Source organism: Hyposmocoma kahamanoa, unplaced genomic scaffold (assembly GCF_003589595.1).
Source record: "Hyposmocoma kahamanoa isolate Upper Pololo Valley unplaced genomic scaffold, ASM358959v1 94, whole genome shotgun sequence".
NCBI lineage: Eukaryota > Metazoa > Arthropoda > Insecta > Lepidoptera > Cosmopterigidae > Hyposmocoma > Hyposmocoma kahamanoa.
The window spans coordinates 3,355,042-3,380,652 of record NW_020654878.1 but is presented as its reverse complement, the minus strand read 5'-3'; the positions used below and the strand labels follow the sequence as shown (position 1 = coordinate 3,380,652).

General features: G+C 37.6%; 1 protein-coding gene across 1 annotated transcript; it reads left to right on the top strand.

Annotated features, from left to right (window-relative positions):
- The first annotated feature begins 133 nt into the window (after positions 1-133).
- On the top strand, positions 134-17,681 carry LOC113237955 (protein Peter pan). Its single transcript, XM_026474673.1, has 9 exons — positions 134-394; positions 1,060-1,212; positions 3,492-3,662; positions 6,023-6,145; positions 8,599-8,660; positions 9,222-9,375; positions 12,626-12,726; positions 13,788-13,916; positions 17,225-17,681. The coding sequence occupies exons 1-9, from the start codon at positions 209-211 to the stop codon at positions 17,679-17,681; spliced, it is 1,536 nt and encodes a 511-aa protein (XP_026330458.1). The 5' UTR covers positions 134-208.
- Positions 17,682-25,611: the final 7,930 nt, after the last annotated feature.

Below are 25,611 nucleotides of genomic sequence, written 5' to 3'. Positions count from 1 at the left end.
TATGAGTAACTCGAGTTAACTCGGCTCGTCCATCGCTAGTACCACTGCATCTTTATAACCTAAAAATTCACGTTTTATTTACATTCGCGACAACTTTTAATTCGTGAGTGAAACTAAGTGAAACTGCTCGTAAATGCAAAATATTTATTAGTAAAGTAAATAATTTGCAAGAATAAATATTGTATTATAGGCCAAAAGATAATTTAACATGGGTAAACGTAAAGGCAAGTGTGTGAAACGCAATAAAGTGAGCAAAGAAGCTCTGGAGCCCGAGCACTTGGTGAAGGCGCCGCATTCGTTCGTTATACATCGCGGGCAGTGTAGCAAGGACCTCATCGACCTTACAAAGGACTTCAGGAAGATTATGGAACCTTTTACCGCGTCGCAATTGAAGGTTAGTTTCGGACGTGGGCTGGGGTTCCACCTCTATATCGTGGATATTCCAAGGATTTTACACACCATTCGCCCTAGCTTTCGTCATTACTATCCTGAGTGTTTGTTCAGATATGAAAAACATATTTCAGATTGATTTTCAACATTCATTCCATTATGTCCATTGAGTTAAGCATTTAACTAATTTTTCATTTGTCATTTCACAATCATTTACATGTTAGCAGTGGCGGATTTACCCTTAGGCCACCCTCTTCCCGGGCGGCCGGATTTTTGGGGCGGCCAATCGTGACAAAAAATTAACTGGTGGCAACAAGAAATAAGTCCCTAAATATTTTAAATGCTTACGCACAATATGGTGGGCTGCATTGCACCGCATCGTATAACAATATTCTTCCTAAATCACTTTCGTACATTTTATTTATATAATATAAATATGTCTACCAGTAGGTATATGAGTGCTGAGAAAGGGGCAGCTGGTTTACATACTCTTTCCATTTGACATCCGTCCAAAACAATTACTGTCAAATAAGTGAACTCAACCAAACTAAAGTTGCAAAAGTTCTTGAACTGGTCACCGCATGTTCGGCGCTTTACAACATAAGATTACAATTGAAATACATGAAATTTCTCCTCAAGAATGATAAAATATGGTCAATTTGTTTTCAGGAGCGTAAGAAGAACACTATAAAAGACTTTGTATCAGTGTCAGGGTACTTGCATGTGTCACACATGATGCTGTTCACCGAGACAGAGCTGGGCACCTACATGCGTCTGGCGCGGCTACCCAGAGGTCCTACGCTTACCTTCAGGCTACATAATGTTAGTACAGTATTTTTATTCCTTATGTTGTAATCATGGATCCATAACTCAAGACAACTGCTAATCTCTATACTACAGATCATAACTCTGAAAAAAATCAAAATTCCATCTTATACGTAGATGGGGCTGGCTGATCAGTAGCCTTGAAGTATTTATAATATAAGAAAGTACTTTTTATATCACATTGCGTTCTCACAATACTCACTGAATAGCAGAGTCAACAGAAGCCCTTAAAATGACTACGCGGAAAACTTAACATTAGCGAAATCTAAAGGGTAGCACCATTAAGCAAAAAGAAGAAGTAAATGGCTGTGGATATCAATTATTTCATCTTCAAATTATGAAATCTATGTTGTCAGTTGACAAATATATGACTCAATCGATGGCATTGTGCCTTAACTAATTTATAAATTAACACTTGCTGGTATTTTTTTTTTTTTTTTTTTTATACATGACAGGCAAATGACTCCACTCCACCTGATGTTAAGTGGAAAGTGGTATCCAAACGCGAAGGAACCTAGTGCAGCGATGAAATCCTCACTGCACTAGCCACCTCCACCCTGCCTGCCTACAATATGCCTCTTCACGCCTCGTTTGAAGGACCCCATATCATAAGAGGGAGGGAAGACATGTGCCGGAAGGGAGTTCCATTTGTCAACCGTGCGGCAGAGAAAGGAGCCACCGAACCTTTTAGTACGCGATGGAATTCGGCAGGTAGTGAAACGGTGACTACGAAGGCCAGCACGCGTGCTTCTGAGCAGGAACGGGGAAGGAGGGATGAGGTTGAACAGCTCTTCAGAGCACTCACCATGGTACATGCGGTAAAAGGCGCTAAGCGATGCAACATCTCTACGCAGTTGCAGAGGTTCAAGGCGTGATGAGACCTCTTCGTCGCCTATAATTCGAGTAGCACGACGCTGTAATTTATCCAAGGCATCGAGTAGGTACTTGGCGGAGCCGTTCCACAAGTGCGAACAATACTCAACGCAAGACCGGACCTGTGTTTTGTACAGCAGGCATAACTGGTCCGGCGTGAAAAAACGTCGCACCTTGTTCAGGACTCCGAGTTTCCGTGAGGCTGTTTTGATCACAGATTCGATGTAGCTCCTTGGATTCAAATCACAGCAGATTTCCATACCGAGCAAGGTAAAACTGCTCTGAGGTGAGAGTGCTGTGCTCATCAGAGAAGGCATGGGAAGGAACGGCGACAATTTTGTTGTTAAAGCGCAAACCTGTGTTTTCTTGGCGTTGAACTCAACAAGATTTCTAGATCCCCATGCAGAGATGAGGTCCAATATCCTATTGAGCTCACCGACAAGATTAGATCGCTCTCTGTCAGTATCGGCGCGCCCAGCTGCGGGGAATCCGTGATATCCCCCATGAACAGTGCTATCATCTGCATAACAATGAATATTCCCAAGTGGAAGCATATCATTGATATGCAGTAGGAAAAGCGTGGGAGATAGGACGGATCCCTGCGGTACGCCGGCGTTCACATTCACGAACCTCGAAATGCTGCCGTCAGAAACGACGCGAATTCTCCGCTCACGAAGGAAATCGGCAATCCAGCTGCATAACTGGGCTGGCAAACCGTACGCCGCGGGAGCTTGGAGAGAAGAGCCTTGTGCCAGACCCGATCGAATGCTTTGGCTATATCGAGGCTAACAGCCAACGACTCGCCACGTTTGTCTATAGCCTCACCCCAAATATGCGATAAGTACGCTAGAAGGTCACCCGTTGATCGTTTCGGACGAAACCCATACTGCCGATCATTTATTATGGAGTGATCGTATGGGTAGATGGCGCTAATCCGAAACAAAATAAAGTAATGACTGGCAGTATCCACAAAAATCTGTGCAATAAGCGCCATCTTCATCTAGTTGATTTGTTTGTTATCACTAGAAATTGGAGTAGCTTTGATAAATTGTAGTTCGTCAATTATTTACAAATTAATTAACAAAAATAGGTATTTGCATACACTGTCTTGCACCGCAACTAGCAATATTGTTTAATAACATATTGATTCATAACAAGTCTTTTTAATATCGTTAACACTAAGCATGTTAAGATCATCATTTTACGAAGAATAATCTTGCTAAGAGCTCGTGAAGAAATCTCAACACACAAAAATATTTAATGACTGCAAAATATCAGGTTCTATGACCAGGAAACCTTAGGCGTTATAGTTATTAGGCGAGTTTGCCAACAGAGTCAGTGACAATTTAATTTGCAGTATAGTAAACTTTTTTGATGTTAAATATTTCCTTCCTTCTTCACAGTACAGTCTCGCACGCGACGTCGTGTCTTCTCTCCGCAAGCAATACGTGATAATGCGAGCTTTCCAGCACGCGCCACTCATCGTTCTCAACAGCTTCTCTGGCGAAGGCATGCACATGAAGCTCATGGCCTCTATGTTCCAGAACATATTTCCTACTATTAATATTACCACTGTAAGTATGTTACTAAAGGAAGACATAGGTATAGTTCGACAGCCAAGATACACATGGACTGATGATATCACCAAAGTAGCTAAGAAAGACTGGTTGGGTATATGGGTATTGGGTAATGACAGTACTTGGAGGAGGCTTTCCGCGTTAATTGTTATTAAGTAGACATGGCAAAACGGCTGTTTGTCAATTATTATACTTTTAGGTTTATTACATGTCACAATGTTTTAGTACTATGATCTGCAATTTTTTTTTGAGAAACTACTCCAATAATTATTATAACAAACACTAAGAAAATTTCTTTCGATCCAGCTGTATTCGAACCAGCCAGCAATATTCGAATCAAGCAATCCGAGTCAGACATTCTGCCAAATAAGCCACTGAACGAACCAGCAATTCTTACGAATCTTTCTATGTGTTTGTTGCTTTTTATTTCAATTAATTGTGCTGTTATGCGATTTTTCAACAATCGTTATTGTAAACTGTTGTCAAAAAACCTGTTATTCTGATGCTTTGTAGTTTTGCATACAATATGATAACGATAGCGATTGAATATTGTGTAGTGTTGCCAGATGATTACATTTCTTACATTTTCGTAACTTGTGATTTTCTCGCGTCATACGTAAGTAATTTTTGTTTTTGAGGCAATTTTCGCAACTTTTGAGGCAATCCAACTGTTTGTTATTTTAAATCCTAAATAGTTTACAAATACACCTAAATTAGGCAAAAAAGTAAAGTGGATACATTAATTATGGTGCTAACAAGATCAAATCAATAAATTACTGGTTATTGATTTTTCTTGAGCATACTTACTTTACTTATTTTTAGGAATTATTTTTAAGATTTACAGTTGGAATTTTTAATTAAAGAACGTGTAAAATGTAAATTTCGCAGACAAAAATGTAACTTCTGTAATCTTCGACTCACGGGCCAACAACGAAAGTGGCAACACCATGACAACAATGTTGTGTAACCTGTTATTTGCGATTCAATCGCGGATAATGGATGGCTATCCGCGATTCACGTAATAAAATCAATTCTGCTATTGTTATAAAGCTATTGTAGCCATTAACTAAGAAACAAGCGAGTGACATTTTAAAAGTTGGAGATGATGAGTGGATACATCAAGAAATTCATCATGAACCTATTTTTACATCTCATTGCTGGACATGGGCCTCGTCTTAGGCGAGGGTTTAGGTTATAGTCCGCTATACTTAGTAGCTATCATCCTATTTAAGAGCCAGACTCTTGTCGGTGTAGCCTTCTCCATTCCTCACGGTTCATACCCACCTCTTTATAGCTGTTCACTTTGATCTTCTTTTTTATTTGTTCACTATACGCAGTGACGGATTTGCAGTCTTGGCCGTGCTAGGCCCCAGGCCATGTAGTCAGTGCCAGTCGTACCTTTCTCAGCACTCATATACTTACTGGTAGACATATCTAAATTTTATAAACGAAATGTACGAAAGCGATTTAGGAATGCGGCCCGCCATAATGTGCGTGAGCCGTTAAAATATTTAGATACTTTGAGTTATTTTTTGTTATCATCAGTGAATTTTTTGTCACGATTGGCCGTCCTAGGCCCGGGCACGGGTTGCCTTAGGACAAATCCGCCACTGATTATACCCCATTTTTAGTCTTCCTCTTTTTCTTTTACCTTCTACCTCCCCTCAATTATCACTCTCACAAATTAGTAGTAGCTATAGTTCGCACATAATGATCAAGATTAAAGGTCTACAGTGTTTATGTTAAGTCAGAGGCATTTCAATGCAGACTGTTGCAAATAGACCCATTTATACGTCCCACAGCTGGGCACGGGTTTCTTAGGCCATAATCCGCCACGCTGGTCCGATGTCGGTTAGGGACTTCACACATTTTCCGAGAGTTATGAACCTTCTTCGGCGTACAAGTTTCCTCACGATGCTTTCGATTACCGAAAATTAAATGATTACTTTCAAAGTAAATTATTACTAATTATTACTTATTTGGAATAACGAGATTATGTATTTATCCTCTTTTCGTTGTATAGTCACATCGGACTCTGGTTCTTCGGATGAGTCGATTTTGTTACATAATTTAATTTTGTTTTGTTGTGCACGTACCACGGACTACGTACCCGTTATTGTAATTATTGTGTCCTGCATTTTGGTCTGCAGGAAAAAAAATCTTATTAATTCTTCTTTTCATATATATATATATAAGTATAGTCGCGAGGCCGGATTCGAACCCACAGCCTTTGTTTGAGAGGAGATAAGTCATACTATTAGGTTACCACAGCGTTTTGCACACCAAGAAATAACACAATAGAATTAAGCCTTTATTTATTTATTGTTAACACAGATTTGATTTTTTTAAATTTTCAGGTGAAGCTAAAGAACATCCGTCGCTGTGTGCTTATGAACTATAACCCCGCGACTAAACTGATAGACATGCGACATTACGTCATCAGAACTACGCCAGTTGGACTTAATAAGGGCACTAAGAAGGTAATTACAACATTAATAAACTCACCATACTTATCGATACGGAATCGCATAAAGCCGCCAGAAGAATCTTTATATCAATCTAATAAGAGCGAAAATGACTGTGCGTTTCTGATTTAATCTAACGTGGGACTTCCTCGTCCAAAGGCAGCGCCCACAGTGCCATCGAAGTCGTCATATTGGTGTGTCAGGATTATAGCAAGTAGAACGCTGTGGTTTCGGCCTGCTCTGGGAATCGATTCAGAGCCTTACCTGATCAGAGACGTTAATTAGAACGCAGTGATCGAATGAAAGTTACCGAACGTCCTATTGTTTACAAAGCAAGAATGAATATGGAAATCTCTTATTATTTTAAATAAAGTCTGGGTTTGGTTCAATTTTATTAATTTATTTTAATACAAGATTAATGCATTCCTATATTTTAGATTTTCATTTTTCTTATAATAATATATTTCACCGACTAATTCCGTAAACGCTGTTTGATAACGATATTGCATCGAGTATATAACCAGAAATAGAGACGAAATGTCATTTAATTTGTTTGAAAACTATTCTGCCATATCATTACTGCGACAACTGCGCTCCGATTGGCCAGCCGGAATTCGAAACAATTGACGGGTGACGTCAATGGGTGTCGTCAACTGTTTCACTTCAAATCGACCATTTAACTTGAGCTCTGCTATAATGGACGTTAATTGCAAAATTACATATTTAATTACCGATGAAATTTGATTCCGTTTGTTATAATTATTAATACAAAGATCGAACACTCAGAAAAACACTCAGAAAAAATTCCTTCGATCCGGTCGGATTCGAACCGACGTCGTCTTGCATACCGTGCCAGACGCTATACCAACTAAGCCACGGAACGAACCAACGGACCTCACGAATTCTTCTATGTGCTTGCGTCGTGTCTTTGTACTTGGTTTTCAACGACTTTTTAGTCGTTGAAAACCAATGTATTAATAATTATAACAAACTAGTGGAGTAATTTCACAAAAAATATAAATAAATAAAAAAATTAATTGATTCCGTTTGTTTTGTAATTAGATGTTTTGTTGTTTTTCGCACACCACCGAATAGAACAGCACGGCATTGTTAAAGATGTTATCTTTATTACAATAAATACAGAATATTTTTCGAAATATACGGAGACGTACACAGGTCAGTAGTTGGCCTGTCTATATTTCAGTGCAAACGAGAGTTGATATTTATAAGAGCTGTATCGCTAATGTGTTACCAGGAATATATGGCCCTTATTTGGTCTCTATTTCTGGTTATTTAATTCGAATGTTCTGAATATCTCGAGCAACCGCCCTTCGATTCGAGAACGATATCCAATCGAACGATTCGGTTAAATATCGAAAAGATCTGGGTTCAACTCCGAACGTGAGACGATCGTAAACTCGTTGTGGCGTATAATTTTCAAGTGCGAAAAAAAAATCAAAACAAAAAAAACAACGAGTTTACGATCGCCACACATCTCTAGTCTGAACTACAGACTGAGATTCAAGTATCACTTATGAGGACGACGGCATGTGAAGACGTTGAACTTTTTACACGAACTGGTTCGTCTGTAATAAATAATGTAGTAATATATACTTCGTTTCAATCCATTTTGAACAAAATGTAAACAAACAAGTCACTGACCCGACCATAGACGGTTTCGTGACGGCCAATTGTAACGCCAACTACAAATCGATTAATTAATTGAATGAATCGATTTGTTATATAAGCTTAACTATAACTTAACTGCCTCCGTAGTCGAACGGTTACCATGCCGGACTGCCACGCAGAGGTCCCAGGTTCGATTCCCGGGCCGGGAGAAATATTTGTATGGCCTACATTTATTTATCTCGCGAGTTTGGGTGTAATTTGTGGTTGTCTATGTGTGTGTCCATGGCATTCGTGACACAGGGTTTCCCTAGTCCCTAATATTTAAATTTCCCGAAATTTGAAATTTTAATTCCTCCTTCAAATCGTTACACTTAGATACTCGTTCGATTGCGATTGAAATAATCGATTTACTAATCGATTACAAAAACTAATTGAATTAACCGTATGTTTTTTTTCGTACAGCACTATGCAACCATAGACTAGTCATAGACGTATAGATGAAAAATAACCTCACTTTGGGACTACCATTTTTCAAATACGATTTAACAATGCTATTCAAATGGATATTGTTGGAAAAAGTGATGATATATCAAGTCGTAATCTTTAAAATATATGTGAAAGTGTTACTCATTCGATTTATTGCGCGATTGCTTTAGAAATTTTACCAAACGGTTTTGTTTAGTTTTTGTTCAAAATGGATTAGAACAGACTATAATAGTAAATCCAGTACTTTTATTTTTACCAATGAATCACGATTCATGTATCCGTAAATTGAACACTATGTTTAATTGAATCTATTTACAATTGAAATTTTAGTAATAAACAAACGTTTGTTTCAGATGGTGCAAGGCAAAATACCTAATTTAAACAAGTGTAAAGATATATCTGAATTCTTTGACAAGTAAGTGTTTTTTATTAAACATAATTAATTTAATTATATTGCTTAGTTATTATATTTTTTTAAATTGCATAAATTATTTGATTTTTAGTTTGGGATTTAATCATGTATAAGATATATTTTAATTACCTCGACGTTTCGGACGTATTGCAACGTCTATGGTCTCAAACTGACTGAAGAGGCGGATGTCAGCATCTTCGAATTTTTCTAACTACACGCGTTTGGTTTTCATTACTTATTTGTGCACTAGGGTTGACACTAGACCGATACCCAGCACTCACGACATCCGGCGACTTGTCGGGCGATACTTGATGTCGCTTACATTTGCTGATGACTGGATCCCACGACGATGAAAGCTTGAAACCGTCTTCTCGGCTGAAATTATGGTTATTAGTCCCGAACTAAAAATCAAATGTGAGAAATTCGTGAAAGTTTAAATCAAAGTGAATTGCATAAAGGTTTAGTGCAAAAGGTAGACAAGTTGCTCAAGTGCCATTGGTAAATGTTTCGACCAAAAAACCCGTCTGCTTAGACCGGATGAACTAATTTATTCTACCATCTCAGGGCTGGATTACTGTCAGAAAGCGAGTTCGAAGACGATCCAAACGCACAAGTGGTGTTACCTCAGAGTCTTGCGTCGAGAGGCGCTGCAGCTGAATCCAAGTCAGCTATAAGATTGTCTGAACTTGGCCCGAGGATTTCTATGCAGTTGATTAAGGTGAGATGTTTTTGATAATGTTTTGTCAAACTCGCTCAGAAATGTTTGTCTGTGGCTTTATGGCAAGTAGACAATAGCGAGAAATGTGTACCACATCCCGGACAGTTCATATAACGATCGAAAGTTATTTACCTACTACTACAAACAGTTAGGCGCTATCTGCACAGGCGCAAATGTGTGTTCATTGGGTATTTATATCGATACAATATTATATTTTTCATTAACTCATATATAATGAAGAATAATATTGAAGATTTATTTAAAAATATATTAAAATCACTTAAAATTATATATTTTGGACAGGTATTTTTAAATAGGGTAACCAAGATGTTTGGAATTGCGTGTCCAAGGTTACCTAGTTAATAATTAGGCATATTCACTACATAACATTTTTCGGCATCACAAATTGAAAATTCGTAGACCCTTATCTACTAGGTCACTTATGGCGTCTCATTATATATCTGTATTATATATTACTCTGCATTAAATAAATGAAGAAAATAATAACTGAATGAGTCTCAGACATAAGTTATTTTCATCTATCGGAAAACGAAAGAAACTTCTCTCTTTATCCCGTATTGATGATGACAAACAGCCGTATACAGCACAATTCACGACCATTATAAATAGTAACGTGTAATGATGTTATATAGACAAATGAAAACTATATTCAAATATCAAAGCCGTGTTAGCGGGAAAACGGCTCGCCGACAGCTTTGTTGTCGTTCAGTCAATGTGACCGTCAATGTGCGGGGTGCGGTGCGGTATCTAAAGCTAGGGAGAGTGTCCATTTTCGTTACTTTTTTTATTCTCTCATGTGTATAGTTGTAGTGAATACCTCGTTTGCGTTAAGATTTTTATTTAGATCTAAATTATATACTTATAAGGTTTAAATTAAAATCTTAAAGCATACGCGATAGTTAAATTTACGTATTTGAAGCGTTTGCATCATCGAGTATATAACCAGGAATAGAGACGAAATGTCATTTTATTTGTTTGAAAACTATTCTGCCATATCATTCTGTAACAACTGCGCTCCGATTGGCTAGTCCGAGTTCGAAACAATTGACGGGTGTCGTCAATGGGCGTCGTCAACTGTTTCGCTTCAAATCGACCAGTTAACTTGAGCTATGCTATTGGACGAAAATTGCAAAATTTCATATTTAATTACCGATGAAATGTGATTCCGTTTGTTTTGTAATTAGATGTTTTGCTTCTTTTTCCACACCACCGAATTATCTTTATTACAATAAATACAGAATATTTTTCGGAATATACGGAGACGTACACACAGGTCAGTAGTTGGCCTGTCTATATTTCAGTGCAAACGAGAGCTGATATTTATAAGAGCTGTATCACTAATGTGTTACCAGGAATATATGGCCCTTATTTCGTCTCTATATCTGGTTATATACTCGATGGTTTGCATACTTCCGATTCGTAGCTCTGAAACCGACAAATGACGGTCCTAAATATCACAGAAATCATTTTAACTCTAGGTGTACAAGCGATATTCGTATTTTTTGGTTCCGAATCGGTCTTAGTGCACAAGCGACATCTGAAGTCGGTCCGAGTTCTCTAGATTTGTATGACCTCAATCTCGAAGTCTGAACAAATGTCGGAGTGCACAAACTCGCATAGTGCATTGACCTCTGAACTCTAGAGTATTTCTAGCTGGCCTTGGTCAGTAACGTTTGCCCGATAAATATTGATATTACAAAAATAAAAAAATATTACCAACATCGCATTATTATATTACTAACATTATAAACGACAAACTTTGTTCCATTACTTTTACAAAACATACTAAATTTATCAAAAATAAACTTTTAAGTTTTTGTTACTAATACAAATAAATTTTTTTTTTTTTTTTTTTTGACTTCATTCTTTAACGCACACACTCAACATAACCCCGCACTAGGGAAAACCCTGTGTCGCAGGTGCCATGGACACACACATAGAAAACCACAAATTACACCCAAACTCACGAGAGAAATAAATGTAGGCCATACAAATATTTCTCCCGACCCGGGAATCGAACCTGGGACCTCTGCGTGGCAGTTCGGCGTGGTAACCGTTCGGCCACGGAGGCAGTTATAAATATAATAAACCATAACTTCAAAACGGCGTAAGGACTAAAATTAGTTTTTTACCACTAGAACCGATTAAATCACGACTCTTTTTTAGTGTAATCATATCTAAGCTAGGTGTTGTGGTTCTCGAGATTGAGAAATGGTGCCGCTGGAATAAGCTTATTCCAGTGTGGACAGTTAAACACTCTTATAACTTTTGGACGGCGGACCATGAAATCTAGTTTTTTGCGACTTTTTGTGGCTAGTCAAATTTCAAAAACTCGACTATGATCACGCTGGAATAAGACACGCTTTTGTTACTCCACAGAGTTTATTAATTTTTTATTTTTGTACGAAGGTAAAATCTGATAAATTATTAAAAGTTATGGAGCAAAAGTTGTTGTTTACGTCAACGTCAACGACGTCTTCTAGCATACTGTCACTAAGTCACGGAACCAGCGAACCTCATGAATTTTTCTACGCAAACACATATAATTCCGTTATTAATATGTGTTTACATAGAAAAATTCATGTCAATTCAATCAATCAATACATTCATTCTGATTGTTCGATCTTTGTGTTAATAATTATAACAAACTAGTGGAGTAATTTAACATAAAAAATAATTGAATATCAATTCAATAAAAATTTAAATCCTGTGTAAGTGATGTGCGCGTTCGATCGTGTATAGCGGAATATATTAATATTATTAATATATAATCATATAGAATATTTGATACATACATCTATTTTTACAGGACCATCTTAATACAATAGTGTAGCATTCCATATCGTAATCAATCACATAACATAATATTATAACTAAATCCGTACCTGAGAAGCATTACACTATAAGTGCTATTTTTGTAATTTTACAGGGGACGCGATTTTGTATCGAAATGCAGCATGTACAATATTTAGAATGGCTTGAAATAAAACTAATTGAGTTTTAATAACATTTCGAGCTACCCAATAAACTCGCTTCCCTCGTAAAATTACAAAAATGGCGCTTACAGTGAAATGCTTCTCAGGTACGGAATAATAATTATTATTATTGAAAATGAACAACAATTAATTAAAACCAATTTATAATAAAGGACAATAATGAATAATATACAGTAAAATATAATTAATTAAGACTTTTAGATGCATTCGTGTGTTAAATAAAAATGTTTCAGGTGGAAGACGGTTTGATGGACGGCGAAGTGCTGTTCCATGAATTAGTTGAGAAAACAGAAGAAGAGAAAGCTCTTATCAAAAAGAAGAGACAAGAAAAGCGGTACGAATTTTGGTTACGATAATAATAATAATAATAATAACACACACACTCAATATAGCCCCGCACTAGGGAAACCCTGTGTCGCGGGTGCCATGGACACACATATAGACAAGCACAATTTACACCCAAACTCACGAGAGAAACAAATGTAGGTCATACAAATATTTCTTCCGGCCCGGGAATCGAACCTGGGACCTCTGCGTGGCAATCCGGCATGGTAACCGTTCGGCCACAGAGGTAGTTAAACGATGTATGCCTTTCGAAGTTGAATTATTTTCGCAATGCCAGGTGGTGCCTCCGCTTATGATTCACGTAAAATGGAGTTCCCGGCGTCAGGAACAAAAGATTTTAATACACGGGAACACACATCGGAAGTCATAAGAGACTACTAAAGCCGGATTGACATTTGTCGTCTGACGTATCGTGTCGTGATGTGTCAGAACGGTATCGGTTTCATACACACAACACAAGCGGTCACGTCAGATTGTAATATAAATGTAACCATATTAAAAAATTATAACACCCATACCATTCTGACGCGTCATGACACGATACATCGGATAAATGTAACTCCGGCTTAAGGCGTGGAGCTATCCGTCAACCATCATAACCAAATTGACATTTAGAGCGAAATGTCAAATCCTGTGGTTTTCGGACACCACTAGATGTTTAATTTGAAACTGCCTCTGGGACCGAACGGTTACCATGCTGGTCTGCCATGCAGAGGTCCCGGATTCGATTCCGGGGCCGGGAGAAATATTTGTATGGCCTACATTTATTTCTCTCGTAAGTTTGGGTGTAATTTGTGGTTGACTACGTGTGTCCATGGCACTCGCGACACAGGGTTTCCCTAGTGCAGGACTTAAAAAATGAGGTTCAGGAAGAAGTTAAGACAATGTACAAGATTTCTCATTGTATGCTGAATGTTAGATTGACTTTCTAGTTTTGACAGAAAGAGTGGAAATACTAATAAAATTTAAAGGGTGGCTAGTTTAGACTAAGCCCAGAAGTGGCTATACCAATAATAAACTTCAATACAATGTGTAATGTTTTATTCACAGGCGTCTAAAAGAGAAACGTAAGGCACAACAAGATGAGAACATCAAACGCAAAGAACGTGAGAAGGAAGAGCTGAAGCAGAAGGCATTGGAGGGCATCAAAAAGAAGAAAGAACAAACAGAAGCTCAAAGGTAATTCAAGCGTGAGCGGTTAAATTGACTGGTATTTACATTGACTTACAATTATATGGACGTCGGGTCCGCGGTAAAAAGTGACCGAACTTATAGGGCGTTAAAATCGTATACAGAGCGTCATTCACGCTTTAGTCTTCGTTTGTTCGACTGACAGCGAAGCAAGCAAAAGTAGACAGTACTGCGATGACATTACAATTTAAATTCAACGTTTTAGCTTTTTCATATTCCTTTACATATCACTACGTTTAAATAGGTTGACTTGGGACATTTTTTTCGTGGTTTTTGTATTAGACCCGTCGTCCATTTATTTGTATGTCAATGGGTATTTATGTAGATTTTAATAATTTTGTGCACTTCAGGTAGTTAGCACGGTCTAATCACTACGTACATTTTGCTTTGTACTTCCAGAAAGAGGTGCGTCGTTAAATAACGGATAACGCTGGTATCTCTTTTTGTTTGCCATACAATGTTTAGATAATTTTTCAGTCCTGAAATATATTTCATAAATCAGTGTATTAACTTCAAAACATATTAGGGGTTAAAGTATGAAATTGCCGTTTTATTGCAATAGGTTCTTTGAATTTTCATAGAATCTTCATGGTTTGAGGTTTTCGAATGAAACTTTTTTCAAATGGTTTCTGTGATTTTTTTTTTTTAATTTGAAGCATTTGAATATCGACTTTCAATTGTTTTTGTTATTCAATTTAGACAAGAAAGATGGATACTGCGAAAATTCGAGTGATTTTTGAATACGAGTTCCGACGCGGAACTAACGCGGCAGAAACAGCCCGCAATATCAATGCTGCGTTTGGAGAGGGGTCTACTAATGAACGCACCGTGCGATTTTGGTTTAAACGCTTTCGTGATGGAAATTTCGACTTAAAGAACGAGCCACGAGGAAGACCGCCCACACAGGTGAATAACGATGAATTAAGAGAGATAGTGGAAGCCGATCCTAGTCAAACTACCCAGGAATTAGCGGCATGGTTTAACGTTACCTTACCCACAATATTGACTCACTTGCGTCAAATCAATAAAATAAAAAAATACGAAAAATGGGTGCCTCATGATTTGACTGATCTGCAGAAAGAAACGCGTGTTGAAACTTGTGTTGCCTTGTTGAACCGGTACAGAAATGAAGGAATATTGGATCGAATTGTAACATGTGATGAAAAGTGGATTCTTTATGATAACCGGAAAAGAAAAATGCAATGGCTGACCCCAGGTCAAATGCCACAACAGTGTCCTAAAGCAAAACTTACCAATAAAAAGGTAATGGTAACTGTTTGGTGGTCTCAGCATGGTGTTATTCACTATAGTTTTCTCCGATCTGGTCAAGCAATAACGGCAGATGTCTATTGTGCCGAACTCCGAACCATGTTGACAAAACTAGCAGTAAAACAGCCCCGACTCATGAATCGATCTTCACCATTATTGCTCCACGACAACGCGAGACCTCACACAGCACGAGAAACCATTTTGACCCTTCAGGAACTGCAGTTAGAAACCATTCGTCATCCTCCGTATTCACCAGACCTTGCTCCAACGGACTACCATTTTTTTCGTGATTTGGACAATTATCTACGTGACAAGAAGTTTTCTTCCCAGGAGGCAGTACAAAATGCTTTCACACAGTTTGTGCAGTCTAGATCGTCGGAGTTCTATCGCAAAGGCATTAATAACCTTCCCATTAGATGGCAGCAATGTATAGATAATAATGGCAACTATTTTGATTAAATAAATTTGTTAAAAATTTAAAAAATAAACAATTTAGATTTTCAGTACAAATCGGCAATTTCATACTTTAACCCCTATTATTTAAATAATAACATGAACCCAGAAAGCCAGACGAAAGCATGAATTTGGAGATAATGTGTATGTATAGGAAAGGAAAAATACTACCCGCGTTAGCCACCAGCAGCTTCATTTTGATTGTCTCTCCCGATCGGAAACTGCGTCTCTTCCGAGTCGAGGCGAATAATTGCAATTCACAACTGGCCGATCGGAAACTTTTGACATTTCAAATCGGAACAATAGTTGATTTAACTCACAAATTAGAAAGATATAGGGTCGTATTCCAGAACTCCACTCAATGCTCAAGTCAGGACTTGAGTATGATTTCAAGCACTGGAAATACGACCCTAATGGCAAGGACTTGAGTATGATTTCTAGTGCTTTGAATCATACTCAAGTCCTGACTTGACCATTGAGTAGAGTTCAAGAATACTACACATAGTAGGAATTAGGTTCATCTTCTCGCTCGGAAACCCATCTGGGGCCTTACCATGAACTTTACTAAAACTTCATTAACGAAGCAGTTCAATTTAGGATCCTAAATTGAATCGTTAAAATTCGTACCATGAGCTAGTATAAAGCTTCATTCGCATCACGCGTCTTTTCATTTGGTCAAGTATTGCTTATTTGGCAGTAATTGTTTCGGACGTAGATCGAGAGTAGACCCCCCTGTCACTGGCCCAAGCCTAGTCACCACCATTAAGGAAATAGAATAAAACTTTTTTTGAACGGAATTTTATTACATTACTGCGAACCAACATCGTATCAACTAATGTCAAATAGCACGTCATGGTACGAAAAATGAATGAATGTTAAAGATTTCAAAGGAGTTACGAATCTATTTAGGATTTGGTTTGGTCTTGGCGTAAATGCTTTTGACATGATCGTTTTTAGGACGTCACGGTACGAATAAGCGAACCGGACTTGTTTAGGTTCAAAGTTGAATCGCAATAAGAGGTCATGGTAAGGCCCCTGATTGCGAGACTCGGTTGGGCTACCCGATCGGATTGATTCGGTTTTGAATTAAAATCAGCCTGCAAGGGTCTTATGAGCTGATGACCCTATACTCATTAAGTATAAGGAACTCTTTGGTAATTAGTTCACATACAGCCCAGTAGGAAAATGATTACTTCTCAAATGAGAGGCCGATAGTTCGATTCTGTGGCAACGTATACCTATGACTTTAATAAGTTACATACATTTGTTAATGTTTAGGAGCAATACATCTCGTTAACGATAAAGGAAAACATCGTGATGAGCCGGTGGAAAACATGTGAACTTCCATGGAACTTCCCAACCCGCATTGAGCCACAGTTGCGGATTACGGTCTTGACCCTGTCGTAAGAGTAACTGTGTCCAATAGTGAGATGGCGATTTATATTACATAATGATTTGAATCCTACCTAATCTTAAATCGGAATTCCAAATCCTCGAGGCCAAAAAGAAATAGTCACTGCAAAAACTAAACTAAAAAACCAAATTCATCTTCATTAAGATTTGTCTGTTTTAAGGTTGATGGAACTTGCTGCGGCAGAATCACAGCATACAGTTGAAGACAATGACCAAGAGGACGACGACGCGGAATATTATAGAAAGGAAGTCGGCGCCGAGCCAGAACACGACCTGTTCACAGAAAACCCAAGAAAGCGAAAAAGTGACGACGACAACACAAACAATCCACGGGGATTCAAGAAAATGAGACTAGATAAAAAAACAAAGAAAAAGTATCAGAATAGTCAAGATAAGAAATTTAACAAACAGAACCATGTAGGTAGAAAATTTAATAAAAATAACAAGGGAAATCAAGATAAATTTAAAAATAATAACAGAAATAAAGATAACAGATTTAAGAAAAGTGCCCGGACCGATATTGATAAATCTAAGAAAACATACAAGATAAATCAAAATAAGAAATTTAAAAATAAGTACCAGGGTAATCAACGTGGTGGGGAAAGACGCAATAAATAAACGACGTTAATATTTGTAACTTATTTTTTTTTATTCAAATGATGATGCCTTAACAGTAACTTAAGTAACTTAACAGTAAGAGATTATTCAATTAACATCACTATAAAAAAAAACAAATCAAATTCAACTTAAACAATTGGTATTGTTATACAATATTAAGGAGACGCTTAGACTCAATTTAGATTGCCGCAGAAGGGACTGGACGCTAATATTTGTAACGAAATTGTACATGGCATAATGATCTTGTTGAATTGTATAACATACAATATTGTAAGTGCGGGAATTTTCGAGACTGCGCGAGAATTCTCCGGAAAACGCGCGACCTGGTTTTTTGGCTCGTCTTTTTTTATGATATGACGGACACCTTGTGCGCCCGGTGTGGTAAGCGACACGCCTGTCTGTAACAGTTGCAGTGCCACTCAGGGCTTTAAATCGCAGATCTGAGGGGCACTGCCACTGCGCCCGTCACCCTGAGACATAAGTTGACAAGTTCCATGTGCCTGTAATTTTACCAGCACCCTTACCTTACAAAACCGGAACGCAGTAATGCTCATATTACTGCTGCTGCAGAAATAGGTAAATTGGCAGTATTTTTCTGTACGAACTCTCACAAGGAGGTCTAGTGCTACAATATATCTATTAACGTTTCACAACTGATACAAAGTTCACTATGTTATTGTTACAAAAAATAGCTTCCATTCCGTTCTGCAACAACGTAATACGATCCTTATTTTTCTGAATCCCATTAAAACTTTAGCAGTATCCGAGATATCAATGGTATACGATATGGTGGTTATTAATCTTAATAGATAGGTCAAACAATGTTGGTTACGTCGTTCAATTCAGCGGGAATTGCGACTGATTCTTTTATTAATCGAGACAAATCTGGAAGTAACTACAAGAGTAGCAACAATTTATTGTTATTTTGTATCTAAAAAATCTATAAAGCGACTTTCTCTTTAACTGGAAAGCGAACATAGAAATATACCTATATTTCTAAATAAGGAATACAATATCGTCCGCCTGCATGACCTGGTTGTCCTGCGTCATCTTGTGCAGCGCAGCTTGGATTTCCCCGCTGGTGAATGGCTCGTGGGAGAACTGCTCGTTGACGTGTGAGGTAATTCGGTCCAGAGGCAGGGAGTTGGCGCGCTCATCGCGGAACACTTGTTGCAGCGATTGCTTGAACTGTGTCAACCTGTGGAAACAAGTTGAAGACGGTTCAAACCTCTATAGCGGCATGGACCTATGGCTTATTTCTAAATTAGCAATACTTTAAGTAACAGTCGACTTCCTCGTGAATGGGTTCGTCGAGGGAAGTGCCGCCTTACCTATTAATGCCGCCAAGCAGTAATGTGGGCATTACAGCGTTAAATTTAGTAATTAGAAGCAAATAGGACTTGACAACTTACGACTCAAAGGTGACGGGCGCAGTGGCAGTGCGATTTATAGCTCTGAGTGGCACTGTAATTGCTATGGACAAGCGCGTCGCTTAACACCAGGTGTATAACTTGTTCGTGCTGTCACCTGTCACTTTCCAGGCAATTTCGACATACCATACTTTGCATAAGAGGGGTCGAAATGTCAATTGTTACAATACCTGCTGGCCTCAATGGTAGTGGTCTGCGAGCGCATAGTTCGCGTAGTGTCTGGTTGGGAGGCGTGTGCGGCTCGCAGTACGGGCGCGGCTTCTTCGTCCGATGAGAAGTCATACGGGTCTTGTTGACCATTCTGGCCACCCTGTTGCGTAAGTTGTAAAGAGGTTATCTTGTGGAGCGATAATAATATAATAAAGTGCTAAACAACCACACCAGTTATAAAAATAACTTATGATAGAACTAAAGGGCACAAATTATAGTCAGTTTTGCAAGTTTGTGTTATTGGTGTCTCTACATGCTACGGTGTGTCCTGAGACGAATACTTGACAGGTGAAGCTTGAACACCAGCAAATTGCCTTTAATTCGATATAAATAAATAAATAATTTAAATAAATATCAGACATCACTACGTTGCTCTGATCCCAAAGTAAAAAGCTAAAGCACTTGTGTTATGGGAACCGGGAACAACGACGGTACCACAAAAACCCAGAACCGAGACAATATAGAAACGTGACCCGGCCGGGGATCGACCCGGGACCTCAGAGATGGCGACACCATGAAAACCGGTGTGCAAGCCACTCGACCACAGAGGCCGTCAAACATTTAAGCAATTGTTTTATCTTCAAGGTTGTATGTTTTGTGTTGAAGAATAATCTCAGTACAGAGTACTAAAAAAACCGACGTCAAAAGTACTTGGAATTACATATAATTACGAAGTTTCATTGAAATCGGTTACCGGAAAGTGCGCAAATCCGGATTCACCCCCCATTTGGCCACTATACGGGACTTGACACAGGAGATAATAAAAATCGATTCTCACTACTCAAAGTAAATTGAGAGAAAAACGCCTTGAATTGGAGAATAGCAAAATCAACCATTAAAATAATTGCTCCTTATAATAAAGTTTAGGCGCTATTTATAAAAATAAATCTTCACCCGGGAAGGCAACCATTAGAGGTGTATGATTTTCTTCAAAATTAAATGGGACCACCATGGGTACCCTCTTTCCAATAAAAAAATAATCATGAAAATCGGTTCACAAATACCGGAGTTATCGCGTAACATACATACAAAAAAAAAAACAGTAGAATTGAGAACCTCCTCCTTTTTTTGAAGTCGGTTAATAAAGTATTTTTGTTTTGTTTATTTATGAAGTAATATAATCTTCTTCTTTTAAATGTTATGGCCCCATCGAAATAATCAATGATTTTGCCAATGTCAAGTAAAAATAACTATGTACGGTAGTTTAGTATTACTATAAAAATTATACAAAAAAAAAATGGCGATTTCGCCAATGTCCTGTTAAAAATCTAATATAATATAAAGTCTTAGAATAATAACGCATAGAATGATAGTTCATCAAACGAACTGTCACAAGTGAGGCAAAAATCAAATTCATGAAGGCTAGTTTTAGTAGTAGCTTAATTTTCGGTTTTAGTGAATATTTATATAAAAATACAAGTTGAAACGCGTTACTTCCTTGTGGAATGTGATGTTAGTATCTATTTTATGTTTGTCTGACGTATTTTTACACTCATTTACCGCACATTTCATCATTTTTAGCTAAAATTCTTGAGCTGTTCGCGGTGCAAGTTGACCTTGAGCACTGAAGGCCCGCCCACTCGTGTAGGCCCATTGGGCGCGCTTCAATTTGCTTCACTTAGAGTGTGCGGACTAGGTTTCTATGCGTTATTACTATATTAAGTATAAAGTAATATAATATTATATAATTGTTTCGGACAGATGTTGACAGCCTGACACATATTCGAATATATATAACCGTCAATGTGTATAATAACCGCCGAAGTATTTTAATAACCGGCAATCTATTTCGCCACCGCTCTACATGTCTTTCAACCCTGACGTTGGCGAAATCGTCGCGCAAAACGACGGAGCCATAGATACAAAAGTTGAAGTTGAAGGGATTTTTCTTTGCATTCGATCTTTGTATTAATAATTCTAACATACTTTTACTATCATTATTAAAATAAATGTTACCGTTCTGCGGGTTTTCTTGGCACGCGGCTCGTGTTGTTCGCCGTCAGATGCAGCCGCTTCGTCGCCGGATGACGCACGCCGTTTGCGACGCTTCTCCTTGGTCAACACCTGTAAGTTAGTTACATATTGTAAAGAGTATTTATTTCTCATTAGATTCAAATCACTTACCGAGAAACTAAGACGCCGCGCAAATGTGTGTCTTGTGTCGGATACAAGCCCTTATTTCGTCTCTATTTCTGTTTATATGTATACTCCATGGATAAAAGCATAGAGTATATAGTCAGAAATAGAGACGAAATGTCATTTCATTTGTTTAAAAACTATTCTGCCGAATCATTACGGGGACAACTGCTCTCCGATTGTCCAGCCCGAATTCGAAACAATTGACGGGTGTCGTCAATTGTTTCACTTCAAATCGACCAATTTACTTGAACTTTGCTATAATGGACGAAAATTACTAAATTACATATTTAATGAAATGTTCCGTTTGTTTCGTAATTAGATGTTTTGCTGATTTTTCCCGCACCACCGAATGGTACAGCCCCTCATTGTTAGAGATATTATCTTTATTACAATAAATACAGAATATTTTTGGAATATGTGGAGACGCGCAGGTCAGGTGTTGGCGCTGTGCTACTCCAGCTTTCTAATTTGTGATTTCAGCGCATATGAGAGTTGATATTTAAAAGTGATATAAGGCCCATTATCCTGATGAGTTGCCAGGGATGGATGGCCTCTATTTCTGGTTATACTCGATGGATACAAGCAATCGGCAACAAGAAGCGAATAATTCTACTTTCATACAATTAATATGAAATCGATACAGTCCTCGGTTGCGGCAGCCGCAATTGGTTACAACAGGCTATGCATGGTGTAGGAACCGTTGTAAGCGGTTTTGAAAAACGCTTAAAAGTACACGTTTAAACTTATGTATTCTATAATGTGTAAAATAATATATCTCATTGCTGTCTCTTTTTATCTCAAATTTAACTGGATTTCAATTTATGTATAATTTAGTTACCGCGATAAATATATTAATATACGCAATACACGTAGTCGGGTATTTAATACCTATTAGCATACCTGCCCCGTAGCATGGCTAAGCATATAGTTGCGACGCGCGCGGTAAAACTGAAATAAGTGTGCGCTATTGGCTATCTAAATTACATTGACTTACAAATAAATGGACGACGGGTCTAATACAAAACCCACGAAAAAAATGTCCCAAGTCAACCTATTTAAACGTAGTGACATGTAAAGGAATATGAAAAAGCTAAAACGTTGAATTTAAATTGTAATGTCATCGCAGTACTGTCTAATTTTGTTTGCTTCGCTGTCAGTCGAACAAACGAAGACTAAAGCGTGAATGACGCTCTGTATACGATTTTAACGCCCTATAAGTTCGGACATTTTTTAGCGCGGACCCGACGTCCATATAATTGTAAGTCAATGCTAAATTAGATCTGATTGATACAGCCAATAGCGCGCGTAATAATTTTATCGCACTTATTTAATTTATGCTACGAGGGCAGATGTCGCGAAGAGTACCAAATGCTACTTTTTACTTTCACCGAATGGTGAAATATTTGTACGGTCTACATTTATTTCTCTCGTGAGTTTGGGTGTAATTTGTGGTTGTCTATGTGTGCGTCCATGGCACCCGGGTGCGGGGCCATGTTGAGTGCGTGCGTTATTGTTATTATAGGTGCATGCTTTAATTTACAAAATATTTACCTTCTTAAAGTAAGCAAATTGCACGAGTTCGATGGCAGCATGTGCGTCATCTTGTGTTACCTGTAACAAAACGTAAGGTATTAAACAAATGGATCTTAAGATCCTACTTAAGAATCAATACAACCTCAAATGGCTTTGGTTAATTCCGCATAACTGTGGAAGTGTTGAATCAATCGGTTTGGAAAAAATATATAGTCAAATTGAGGATATAAATTGATTAATATACGGTGTGAAAACACGATTCCTACAAATTTTCACGATAGAAAGAACACACAAACTTGCATCGAAATTTTACAAGAAAACCACTGTATACTTAGGTACTTTACATATACCAATGACTTTTTTGTGTATACACTGAACTAAATAGAACACGTTCGTTATAGGATAATATGCATTTTTGAAATGGCTTTAATTTCATAGGAAATGAAACTATTTTTCCGAATTTAAATCGCGTATACTTGTTTTTTCAAAAAGTGCTTATATTTGTTTTATGAAAAACAAGTATACGCGATTTAAATCCGGAAGAATAGTTTCCTTTCCTATGTGTAACAATCGCGTAAACGTAAGAACTCGATATATTTCTTTGATTTCGTTTGTAAAAAAATAAATTCTGAAATAAAGCCACTGTCACTGCCGATTGACCCAAACAAAATGAACCAGATTGGTATGGGAAAAATTTGAGCTTGAACACTCTTTGTGCAATGAGGCCACATCAGCAAAATGACAACTTTTCAGTGGAGATTTAAAATTTCTACGAAAGATATTAGTCAACCTCTTTTTTAGGCTTAAAATAGGAGATCATATAGTTTGTTTCATGTAGTTCTTATTGTTTTTATGATTTTCATATGATAAAAGAACTTTCGCCGTATGAGGACATGTAATAATATATTTATTAATGCCTAAATAGGTATAGTATATAACATATATTTATAAATGTTGTCATTTGTTTTACATTCTCAACTGAGTACTCCCGTGGTCCCACTTACCAACACCGGTTAATGTCCTATTAGTGCTTATCGAATTTTTTTTTGTTTCGTTTTTTTTCTTTACATTGGCAAAATCATCATTTCTCATAATGATGGAGTCATAAAAATAAAAAGTGATAGTGATAGGTATAGTACCAGTTCTTCCCTGGACGAACTCACAAGTAGCTCTACTACTAAATTCTTCTCAATAAATTAATGTAATTTATATGTATATTATATTAATTTCCAGAATCATTAACATAGTAGAATTTGGTGAAATTACTGCCACATGGGACTTGTTAACTTATGTCTCAGGGTGACGGGCGCAGTGGGAATGCCGTTCAGATCTCGGGTGATTCAAAACTCTGAGTGGCACAACAACTGTTATGGACAGGCGTGTAGCTTACCATCAGGCGCACGACTTGTTCGTACCGTCATTTGATATTATAAAAAAAAATCAATGCAGACACGTTCCATTAATCTTTTTGTATTTGACGAGAAATTTTCAGAAAAACACATTACATCATTTGCTCATGGTGTGTATTCGGTCGGAACCTATCAGGGTGCGGTTATTTGTGCAGATTGATTTTAGTATGTACATTAAATTTAATGTCGAGAGGTTTCAATCCGTTTTGTCTGAGCCAACAAGTAGTGCTCCAAAGATTGTGTAATACATGTCCGGTTTGGTAGCATTTCACTTCACTTTTTATTTTTATGGCTCCATCATTATGAGAAATGATGATTTTGCCAAGGTAGCATTTTGATTTGTCCGTTTGGATTCTGTTAAGTATCTTTTTATGTATTTTTTCTAATGGGGCTGATATCTTGAGTTATGATCAAAGTCCCTAAACAAATAACGAGTTTTAAAAACTTAATTAAGATTACAAATTTACAGTATTTATGCCGAGACAAGGCCATTTCAATACAAATTCTTGCAAATAGACAAACCTATTTATATGTCTCCTAAACCATAATATGGCACGCCATAGAGCCATCTATGCGGGTCGGGAATTTCACACGCTTACCGAGTGTTGTGAACAGTGAATTTCGCACATAAATTCCGAGACTCAGAGGTGCGAGGTCGGATTCGAACCCGGCCAATGCCTCGCTTGATTAGGTTACCACGACCTCCAAAATTGGTATGATCAGTATCAAATGTGTCGATCATTATACAAGTGGTGTAAGTCCATATTTTAAAACACATATTTTTTTGCTTAAAACTATCACATTTAGTCATATCTTTCTTTATAAAAATCACATAAAAATTAAGCAAGTCCAATAATTGCACTAACATCCTATAGATGGCATTACTAGTTCACTCAGAGAACTAAAATTACTACATATTAATTTGCTAAATATTATACACTTTTACAATGAACTACACAAGTGTAAGTTTTTCTCAATAATGTGTGTTTAATATGATTTTGTGTTAAACCTTGAAAAATGATTGTAAATGTTTGTTTCTGCACTTGTATGTGTGCTTAATAAGCATTTCATCTATCTATCTATTTTCCTAGTTTTAAAATGTATAGGAAAGAAATACATTTTTACAACTTTAAGATATCGTACCTGAAAACTGAGTCGGCACTTGGCATGGGCGGTGGCCAGACGAATTAATGTTTCTAGTGTACGCGC